The sequence below is a fragment of the Sinocyclocheilus anshuiensis genome, unplaced genomic scaffold (assembly GCF_001515605.1).
Source record: "Sinocyclocheilus anshuiensis isolate Anshui unplaced genomic scaffold, SAMN03320099.WGS_v1.1 scaffold978, whole genome shotgun sequence".
Taxonomy (NCBI): Eukaryota; Metazoa; Chordata; class Actinopteri; order Cypriniformes; family Cyprinidae; genus Sinocyclocheilus; species Sinocyclocheilus anshuiensis.
The window spans coordinates 244,951-256,741 of record NW_015537965.1 but is presented as its reverse complement, the minus strand read 5'-3'; the positions used below and the strand labels follow the sequence as shown (position 1 = coordinate 256,741).

At 37.7% G+C, this 11,791-nt stretch overlaps 1 protein-coding gene across 1 annotated transcript in view; it reads left to right on the top strand.

The window, feature by feature from the left end:
- LOC107667973 (BMP/retinoic acid-inducible neural-specific protein 3-like) overlaps positions 1-11,791 on the top strand; it is a 37,561-nt gene that overhangs the window by 18,025 nt on the left and 7,745 nt on the right. The window contains exons 3-5 of the mRNA XM_016459710.1: positions 3,935-4,125; positions 5,627-5,817; positions 10,812-10,917. Coding sequence (XP_016315196.1) covers positions 3,935-4,125; positions 5,627-5,817; positions 10,812-10,917 — 488 coding nt within the window. The remainder of the gene's footprint in view (positions 1-3,934; positions 4,126-5,626; positions 5,818-10,811; positions 10,918-11,791) is intronic.

Below are 11,791 nucleotides of genomic sequence, written 5' to 3'. Positions count from 1 at the left end.
AACCAAATATACTTAAAAGTAAACAAACACAATACAAATACAGATATTTTATACATTTTTAAAGAAGGTATGTGTAGTTGTCTTGGATATCAATTGATTGTTCTTTTGAGTGCAATATATGTGTACAGATAATGCATGGAAAGGATGATAAATTCATCTTGGTGTCTCATATTGTGTTTGTGACATTCTTAGATCAGATCGCATCTTTTAATGCTAATGCAGATTCTCTGTAATATGTTGCACAGCCTGGAGCCTTTTACTTAAGCAATCTCTTTTTCAGTGTATTTCCTTGCCGATAACAATGCATGCATGTAACAGACCTAGAGAGATTAAAAATGGCAATATTATATTGGGGATAGCTTTTTCTCCTTCAAGCACAGCTTTGTTACATTGCTCAATTCAAATAATCCGCAATGACAGGTAGAAGATGAATTACAAGAAGTGGTTCTCCTACATAGAGTGGCGTGTAACACTGTCGTCCGGGTAATGAAAGTGCACCGTCTCATCCCTCCTTCAATTCTCCACGTTCTTCTTGATTGAATTTGAAAGAATTTTAATGAGCTCTTTGTTGGAAATAGTTCTTTTATTATTTGGGAGATTTCACTTTGTAGAATATTGGGAAAATGCCATATCATAACATTCAAAGACGGGGTCCAAATATACCACCTGCTTTACTGAACCACTGCCACTGGATAGTTTCCAGAGAGGCTGATGTGCGCACAGACTAAGGCAATTCTCTCTCACACAATCTTAATAATGTAAGTGGGAAAATCAGTTTGAAATTGCTTGTAAAAGGTCATTTCATAAAATGCTATTTCTTTTCATGATGACAGCTGCCCTTATTTAAAGTTTTCTCTTTTTAGGGCCACTTCCTTCTGTATGATATTCAAATCATCTTTTTAATACGTATCTTAAAGGCAGAGATAAAAGCTTGTGACATAAGCCTCGAGGACTTTTTGTTCTGCAACAAAAAGCTGAGAAACAAAGCACAGAAAGCAGAATCGGTTTCAGTGCTGTTGTGAAGACTGATGATGACTACGGTCGTAATGAGCATTTCATATAGCACAGCAGAAGTCCCACAGAGTGCTTCCTAGAGAAGCCTTTAAACTGCTCTCACACAAAGCCTCACCTGATAAGACAATCCAAGCTTATCGTGCTCAGCTGTGACGGGAAAGAGAATGACAGGGAGGATTTTCCGTCTTTACTTTCCTCTTTGTGGGGAACCTTTGAACTCCTGAAGGCTAGCTCATCACAGCTCCCAAAGAACTGTCCAGTCTAAAAAGTGTCTTTTCATGGTGCCATGTGAAATTGAGACTGATCATCTAAATTCAAGCAAGCAGTCATCATCCCAATTGTTGGTATAGCACATGCCAAATGCAATATTACCGTTATTTACAGCAGCTGAGGGCGTAGCTTATGAAATTACCCAAAATTATATTCTGACATAAATCCAACAACAGCTTCGACCATACATTAATAATGTGTGTTTTTGTGACATAATTTCGACATAATTCTATCACTTTTGCCCCTTATGAATTGCAAAACAGCAGATGGAATTAAGGGTGTTTGCTGGAATGAATCAATCAAACATCTGGGTCGGGAGGCCTCTGTCATTACTCCTGATTTAATGTGATAGATCCCCTTTCAGAAGGCCACCCCAGCTCCATCCATCACCTGTGCATGAGGTTACTCACTATTTCTCGGCTAATTGAGAGGACAGGCTCTTATAGAAGAGAGGCGGCGCCGCGATTGGAGGGTGTTTTGAGATGTATTGAGTGTGAGATTGTGCCAATGCCTTTTGTAGAGGCATGTGCCTATTTTAGTGTATGCATAATTGCATAACACAGAGCTTAAAATAAGTACTGGGGGTTGAAAGAATTATAGAGAGAAAAGGCTCGAATACTTAATTGCCTGTAACTGCATGAATTAAATTTGTTATTTTTGTATGCATTGTGAGTTGCTGCTGGTGAGACAAAGAGGAGCATTAGTCTTGACCTTCGCTTAAGAAACAAAATAGTTTCTGTCAGGGCTAATTAAAAACAAGTTTTATAATTGCTTCATCAGCTACTCATCCTGCAATAAGTTGGCACAAATGCTTTTAGTATTTTGCTCTAAGGAAGATGTCAACTACCCAGTTCCAGTTTATTAGCCCACATGCTATTTTTCATGTCTACTTTAAAAAGTGACTCGGTGCTCTAATGTATGTTTTTGCATTAAAGATACCCAGCTAAAGGCATATTTCTTTTCATTGTAAACAGTTAGGATTGCATCAATCAGCTTAAATAAAACTGTGTTAAGAACCAATTTAGCATCTGAAATGGTGTTGTTGGTGCACAGAACAAGCTAAAATGTTCAAAAAACAAGCCAAGCTTGCTGTATTTTTACATACTTTCCATTAAAAGACCTTTTAATCATATAAACAGTTTCATAGACTTTGAACAAATATGACTTAATTGGATTTATACACTCAAAACAAAGTTACAAAGTTGTCACTGGTACAGAGATACAAAAGCTTGCACCTTATTTACTCCTAAATGGTATATATTAGTACCTCCCTTACAAAAATTAGCAATGGTTTATTATAGTAAAAGTGTAGTAACCATGTTTTTAGGCTTATTTATTACCATTTGTATGACCACAGTTTTACTACAAATGCCATGGTCAAACTATGGTAAGTGTAGCAAAACCATGGTTAATTTGTGGTTACCTTGGTTTAACTATAGTAACCTTTTCTTGTGATATTATATTATGATATAAATGAATATATTAGTACATTAAGGGTGTGTTTAAACTTGACAGTTTTGGTTTGATTAAAACAAACTCTTTTAGAATTGCGTTGTTAGTGAAGTTCATTCGAACACTGCCATCCAAACTTTGGTGCAGAACAAACAATTGGGTAGACACTGCTGTCTCATCATAGCAGATACGATTTCTGGCACTGTTTTGACTCCTTTACACATTTTATATGCTCTTTGTGAGTTATCAGCTGGTAAAAATACCACCTTATGCATATACATATAACGAGCACATTTAAGCATCAGTTTCTGATGTTTGGTAAGTTCGAAAAAAATATATGTCATAAAAGCTGTCCAATCAGGATTTGACAGTATTCTTATATCTTTTGTTTTGTATTGTTAGGTTCAGTGTTAAAAATGACAGTGTGAACAAAAAGCGAACCAGGACTAAATGTATCATTTTAATTTTTTGGTTCAGACCAAAATAACCAAGAAAACTGATCTAGAAGTGTAAACGCACCCTAAAAATACATATTAGTATCTAAAGTGTACATATTATTAGGGAACCGGCCCAGTGAGTTTTGTACCTTTTTTTTCTGAAAGTGCATTTAGACTTTCATACACTATGTCAGCAGTTAATTTGCTTCGCATTGACTCAGTATCATTCCTACAGATTTAGAAACATTTAGTTTTTGTTCATATGTGTGATATATTGTCAACTATGTGTCATGTGGTGCTATGGAGGAAGCCTAGGAGCGGAAAAAATTGCAAAAATGCATGAGTCACCAAAGCCTGGAGCATTGTTTCTCTGTTTTTTTGCCTGGAAGGATTTCAGAGCTTTGTGGTGGTATTTTTTTTTTTCATTTAGCTTTTCTTTCTCCTCCCCACTTTTATGAAAGGTATTGGTTGTCACCACAGGGCAGAATTCTATGAGTCTTTCTGTCGGGGCAGATTTCTGTCACGAAGTGTTTATTGAGCATAGCACCTGTCAGCTGCACATTCGGAGGCGGCGCCCTACGCATGGTATTCATCCCCCAAATGAAACATGCTCTGAGAACCTGAGGCTAGAGATGCAGCTTGGCAGGAGCGCTGGTTGCCCTGCAGGCCTCCTTCTATCATGTCCAAAACAGTCGAGAAATGTTAATGAAAACAGATCATTAGGGACAGGCCTGTTTACTGTCTCTGTTTTTCTCATGCAGGGAATTTGGCCGGTGGAAAGTGAATAACTTGGCTGTAGAGCGACGGAATTTCCTGAACTCCCCTTTGCCTCTCACCCCGGAGTTTATAAGAAACATTCGACTCCTGGGACGCAGACCCACTGCCCAGCTAATTACTGACAACCTGATCAAGAAATGTGGGACCCATTTTCTACTCTCAGCTACACTAGGAGGTAGAAAAACATATTCCTGTGAAACATCCTCATGGTGGTTTTGCACAAAGGTCATAATTCCTACTGTGAGCGAACTTGAAAACCAACTAGTGTTTTTCATGCAGAAGAAACACAGATAGATCTCATGCATATTTACATCTCAATTTCCACTCTATCAAGCCAAGTAAAATCACTTGTGACATGCTTTGCCGCATAATGTATTACTTCTTCCACTGTGTGGTTGGAAGGGGGAGGCAGGTGTAAACAGATGGCATCATGTCCAGAATGGGTTACCTTTCAGAAATCCGCACACATTATTTTGCTCAGTTCTCAAACTCAGAGCAGTCTGTGCTTACAAGTTACTTCATGTAATGCAAAAGTATTGGCTGTACACAACTGATGTGGCCTTCACTGCTCTGGAAAACAAGCAATATTGTGTAAGGTTAGAGCATGAAAATGGAGATGCAAGTCTTGGCTTTGCAGCAGATGTGCTTGGAATACAAACTGCCAGAGAGAGTTACAGAGCATATACAGTATAAGCATTAACTGTAAAGTCACACTGATCTGCTTTATCTTATAGGGCTGGATACGGATTGACAATTGAATCTCTTGGTTCGATTCCAATCTATTCGATTCCAATTTTTTTTATTATATTTTATTTTGATTCTGCTAACACTATCTGCCAATGCTGTAAATTATGAAGGTCAGTGTTTTAGGCTAAACCGGTAACTTGTCTTTTTGAACTATTCATTAAAATAACCAGCTGATTAAAGTAATTTGTTTTGAGAATCGAGCTACACTAGACAGACTGTATGTTTTTTTATTCACAAAGAGTCATTTGTTCGTTCAAACTTTTCATTACATTCAGTACAGACTGCGAACTCACATTTCTATCTCAGATAAAATACTGTATAATTTCTTATGCTGAAGATTTCATAGGAGTCTCCATTCCTGAAAACCAGTTCTGGAAACACTGATACTTGATATATGACATTACACAGCCACCGAAAACAGTAAGGGTAAAAGATTGATCTTGGGATTTTAAGAATCAACATAATGAACTAATAAAGGATTGTTCAAATGAAGATTGTGATTAATCAGAAAATCAGTATTTGGTCACACTATTCTCACTATTACCAAAACATTAACTATGACTTTTGCCTCAATAAACTCCTAATTTGCTGCTTATTAATAGTTAGTAAGATAGTTGTTAAGTTTAGGTATTGGGTAGGATTAGGGATGTAGAATATGGTCATGCAGAATATGTGCTTTATAAGTACTAATAAACAGCCAATGTGTTAATAATAGACAAATAAGCAAATAGTTAATAGTGAGAATTGGTCCCCATACTAAAGTGTTACCCAGTATTTTTACTTGGCCCTGTAGTAGTTATCAATCAGCTTATATAAAACTACAGCTTGCATCAGAATCCTTAATACATTCTGCAGGAGCATAGAATATATCAATTCTTACTGTAAAACATTTCTTTATCAATAAGCTTGGTCTGTTCTGTTTCTGCTAGGAGAGGAGGCTCTGACTATATTTGTGGACAAGAGGAAGTTGAGTAAGAAAGCAGAGGCGAGTGACTACACCAGTAACAGCACGGCTGTGACTCTGGAGGCCCTGCACCAGCTGGCTGCCTCCTATTTCATAGACAGGGAGAGTACTCTGCGACAACTGCATCACATCCAGATTGCTTCCACTGCCATCAAGGTATGTCATTAGTCAAGTCAGAGCCCACAGCTTCCTTCTTTCAACTCCTCAAGAATAATCATGTTCAGTATAACAAAGTGCATTTTTTTCACTATCCCTGTTGCCATGATCCTGCTATGAAAAGTGGCATATGTTATGAGTGGGTATCTAGAGATATCCATTCACTGCTGAATATGACAAGTTCTGCATTGTGAGAAAAGAAAAGTAGCTCTGGTTGTACATGTTGTTCAAGAATGATATTTATGAATGGCCTATGATGCTGAGTAATTAAAATATGGGGTTGTTTATATATATAAAAGCTTAATTTGGGGAAGTATCAAAAATCAGGCAGCAACAAAAACACGGTGTATCTTCGCAACCTATCTGGATGTTTTGCATCTTGACAGCCTAATGCCTTTTGTACAGCCCTATAAATGCAAAATGCAGTAAGTATGGCAACACTAAAGCTTAGGATGGCCTCTGTTTATATATATATATATATATATCTGTAGTAGTTATCAATCAGCTTATATAAAACTACAGCTTGCATCAGAATCCTTAATACATTCTGCAGGAGCATAGAATATATCAATTCTTACTGTAAAACATTTCTTTATCAATAAGCTTGGTCTGTTCTGTTTCTGCTAGGAGAGGAGGCTCTGACTATATTTGTGGACAAGAGGAAGTTGAGTAAGAAAGCAGAGGCGAGTGACTACACCAGTAACAGCACGGCTGTGACTCTGGAGGCCCTGCACCAGCTGGCTGCCTCCTATTTCATAGACAGGGAGAGTACTCTGCGACAACTGCATCACATCCAGATTGCTTCCACTGCCATCAAGGTATGTCATTAGTCAAGTCAGAGCCCACAGCTTCCTTCTTTCAACTCCTCAAGAATAATCATGTTCAGTATAACAAAGTGCATTTTTTTCACTATCCCTGTTGCCATGATCCTGCTATGAAAAGTGGCATATGTTATGAGTGGGTATCTAGAGATATCCATTCACTGCTGAATATGACAAGTTCTGCATTGTGAGAAAAGAAAAGTAGCTCTGGTTGTACATGTTGTTCAAGAATGATATTTATGAATGGCCTATGATGCTGAGTAATTAAAATATGGGGTTGTTTATATATATAAAAGCTTAATTTGGGGAAGTATCAAAAATCAGGCAGCAACAAAAACACGGTGTATCTTCGCAACCTATCTGGATGTTTTGCATCTTGACAGCCTAATGCCTTTTGTACAGCCCTATAAATGCAAAATGCAGTAAGTATGGCAACACTAAAGCTTAGGATGGCCTCTGTTTATATATATATATATATATATATATATGGTGAACATGATTTCACCAAGTGCAACATGTTCCTGGATCAACATCCATGTAGGGGTAGGGATAGGGTTAGGTCTATATTTTTTAAAAATAATGTTGATCCAGGAACATGTCTTACTTGGCAAACTGTTTGATTTCAGTCATTCTGTTTTGACAAAATATCTAGTTAGTGCATTTTGCCTATGCATAGCTGTATTTTTGCCTACTTTTCCTGTATTATGATACAGAAACAATGACGGAATTCTGTATCTGCAATAACCAGTTCTAGATGGAAGAAAAATATAGAAAAAAATTTGGGAACTACTAAAGAAAAAAAAAAGAAGGAAAAAATTGTCTCCTATTCCAGGAAAGGGCTCATCAAAAAGTAAACAGAGAACAAAATAACTTTAATATTTTTTTCTTTATAATGTCTTAATATCACGTTTGCCATATGCCATGCCTTACTTTCTTAAAATGTATCTTTAATCCTCACAGATCAACACAGACTAATTTGAATAGCCAAAGAAAGCTTTGTGCTTCATATTTGTCACGATTAGGGATTCAGTCAATGCGCTATTTGAAGTAGCTGTTACAGTTTTGCTGACAGCCATTAAAATTGGTCACACAAAGCTGTACAAATCCCCCAAACAGACATTTACTCTGTCACAGCAACGCACAGTTTGACACATATATTCCAGTCCACACTTTGATGATCCCTCCCCATCCCATTATATACAACAGCGCTTTCCCTCGGCACACAACTGCTGCAGTGCTTAGATGATTTTATTACAGTTGGGAGGGCAGATCTCAGGTGTCAAGGCTGTGTTTGTCTATTGCTGGGGAGAAAAGCAAAAGAGCCTGTGAGGGACGGAAGCAGCCTGCCAGGCAGGACGGTGCAGCTCCAACAGCGCAAGAGAATGAATCGCAGAAGCAGCAGGGGCCTCTGACACACGCATCATTTCCACAGGGCGTTGACCCATGTCTACATTTCACGGGACAGACTGAGGCAAACGTTCCTCCATATGAATTCCAGATGAAACTGGCATACAAAGTGCTGGAGTACAGAATGAGGTTTCTAGCTCCCCCCACTGGGCACCGTGGAGGGGAAATTTTGCTATTTCCTTTCATAGGAAAAGCCTATTAGTGTAGCGGTGTGCTGGGACTGTGAGAGGAAAACACTGGAGCGAAGTCAGGCTTTATCCTACCTTTGTGGTTCTGCTCAGGTTGTTTGTCTTAATGCGTGAAAACCCGAGCCATTCTGCAATCGGCGGGGATCATTTTGCTCATGATTTGACCATTTCTTCATACCAGATCAGCTCTAAGCCAAGCCAGAATTGAATTTACAGCCACGATACCTTCGGAAACACACACCGTGTCAGAATTGTAACCGCAGGCAGACGACGCCAACTCTTTTGCAGAGAATTGACTGTTGTGTTCTGTTATAGGTAGCATTTTTCAAGCAAAACCCACCATGCTGGTCTCAGCTGACATGCCTTATTCTGTCCAGTTCATTGAGACTCCCGCACCACTATTTTGATTCATTTTTCTGGTCTGTTTCTGTTCGTTTGAACAGCATATTGGTCATTCAGTTAGGTGGTCTCTTCCTGACTTAGTGAGCTGTTCATAACTAAAATAAACTGCACTGTGGACCAAAATTGTGCCGCAGGTCAAAACTCTGGCTGTGCGAGACCATCCATGGAAAATCTGGATATTTAGTTTTGTCTAGTGGTGCTTTCAAAAAGAAATGCTGAAGCTGTGGTATTTGTCCAGCTGTGAAATTGGAGAAAAGCTTTCTATCAGCCAAACTTGGTGGCTAATATCTCCACACAGAATATTGTTTTCTGGCTATAATTGAGATATTTGACTGATCCATAATAGCTGCTCACTATGCTGCGTGGGAATCAACAGCAGACTGTTGATGTTTCACATTAAGCCTGAACAGCAGAGGATCACGGAAGTCCAGGTGGCCTATAATTTGCCATTACAAGGTATTTTGTGACATGCAAAGTATTTGCTTTGAATAACAGCTGTTATCTGTAAAGGAAATCTAATATCATACTCCACTTGTTCATCAATCAGTAGCCCTTTACCATATGGCACATCATATGGTGCATTAAATAATAAAGCATATATCATCTGATTACATCAGGTATGGTCGTTATAAAAAATCAATTGCTGCTGAGCTAAGCTTTGTGTTTTATTGCAGTTCAAGCTTTTGCTCAAGCCAGGGATTCAGGCCATATGTTCTGTAGTAACTAGGGATGGGTCAGGATGGAAGACTAGTTGTCTATATATTTTTTTCCTCACACTTGCTTATTTATTTATTTGCTTGCTTAAAACTGCATCTTATGGAGGGAAGAAGAAAAAAAACAGTACCGTTCAAAATTTGTGGGTTGGTAAAATTATAATGCTCACCAAGGCTGCATTTATTTGATCCAAAAATACAATTAAAAACAGTAATACTATGAAATGTTAGTACAATTTAAAATAACGCTTTACTATTTTAATATGTTTTGAAATGTCATTTATTCCTGTGAATGCAAAGCTGAATTTTCAGCAGCCAATACTCCAGTCTTTAGTCTCACCTGATCCTTCAGAAATCATTCCAATATGCAGATCTGGTGCTCAAGAAACATTTCTTATTATTATCACAGTTGAAAACAGCTGCGCTATTTAATAATTTTGTGGAAACCATGATGCCTTCTCTTTTCAGGATTCTTTGATGAATAGAAAGCTCAAAAGAACAACATTTATTTCAAATAAAATTGACCAATTTAATGTGTCCCTGCTGAAGAAAAAGATTTTATCCAGCATAAAAAAAAAAACTGTAGTGTATATTTGTAGAAATATGTAAAATGGTAACTCTATGCAACATTAAAGGTCAAGATTGTAAAAAAAAAAAAAAAACACCCATACAGTGCAAACCTGCATGCTGCAGAGTTCCCTGTTACCAACACTGGACTCTTCAGTGGGTTTGTGATGGAGTGGCAGAAGACAACCTTGCCTTACCTTATCTAACTGTCAGCCTGGAAAAGATATTGTCTGACAGGCCGAATCGAAAGAGATCACTGAATTGATGAAGGTTCACTGGCACCATAAGAGAGAAAAGTGTGAATCAATTATGCGTGCTTCTCCATGTCATGAGGAGAGAAGGATGACTAGAAAAGAGAAGGAAAAAATTCAGTGTGATCTCTTATTGCAAATGCGGATAGTGGGGCTAGCTTGCAGTAAAGGTCAATTGAGATGCCTAAATCAATACGGCTACACAGAGTCTGACCATCATTAAGTACCCTCCGCTAAGGTTAGATAACATTCTGCATTGTAGAGAGAAATGGACTTCTGTTTTTCTTGTGGGTGTGAAAGAATCTCTGAATAAGGAAGCTGATCAATTAAATACATTTCATAACATAGCGGGGGAATAAAACATTGTGCAACAACCTGCTCAGCTCTCTCAATAAGATGAGAAGAACAGTAAGTGATTATCTGTGAGAGGACCACCACTGCATGCGCATTAGCACCATGTCTGGGACAAGTGACTCACCAAGTACAGGAAGTTCTTATAATGCATCTGTTCACAGCCAGGCTGCTTATTATCCCTTTTAACAAGCAAAACATGGGAAAGGAGTTCATTACACACTGTTTTTATGTCAAATACCATGGTACAGTAACCGTACAGTGAAACTGATAATTTTGAATTTTGTTTCCCAGGTAACTGAAACAAGGACTGGCCCTCTCGGCTGTAGTAACTATGACAACCTTGATTCTGTCAGTTCTGTGCTGGTTCAGAGTCCCGAGAACAAAGTCCATTTGCAAGGTATAAAATGTTGTTCAAATCTAGTATGCCAAGTTTTGATACTATGATGGGCAGTTTTTTTTTATGTGAAACACAAGGCTCTTTTCCAAAAGCTAGAGAGATCTGCTCGAAGGAGCATTTAAGGCATCATAGTCACGTTCTTGACATGAAGGTTGTTCTGAAAGGTTGGCAGCTTTATTATGTGGCTTCCCAAGATGACTTGTGGAGAAGTGATAACTTCAAATCTAAGATGGCAGATGATTTAAGTTAAATGCAGATTATAAAATTATTCATTCAATACTGAAATGTAAGTTTTGCTTGAGAAAATAAAAGTATGTTTAGTCATTTATATGTATCATCATTTATTTGATTAAAAATATATTAAAAACAGTGATATTGTGAAATATTATTAAATAATTGTTTTCTAATTTAATATATTTTAATTTGTAATGTATTCCTTTGATGGCAAAGCTGAATTTTCAGCAGCCATTACTCTAGTCTTCAGTGTCACATGATGCTTCAGGAATCATTCTAATATGCTGATTGTTTTTATTTGTATTATATATATATATATATATATGTGTGTGTATGTGTATGTGTATGTGTGTGTGTATGTGTGTGTGTGTGTGTAAGTGATAATCAACGGCTAGCCGTGCATTAAAGGATTTTAAATGCATGAAGTGGAGGCAAAGGAATGCAAGAAAGTGCATTTAAAATCCTTTAATGCACGGCTACACTCTTAAAAATAAAGGTGCTTCAAAAGGTTCTTCAAGCGATGCCATAGAAGAACCCTTTTTGGTTCCACAAAGAACCATTTAGTCAAAGGTTCTTTAAAGAACCATCTCTTTCTTACCTTTTTATAATCTGAAGAACCTTCTTTCGCCACAAAGAACCT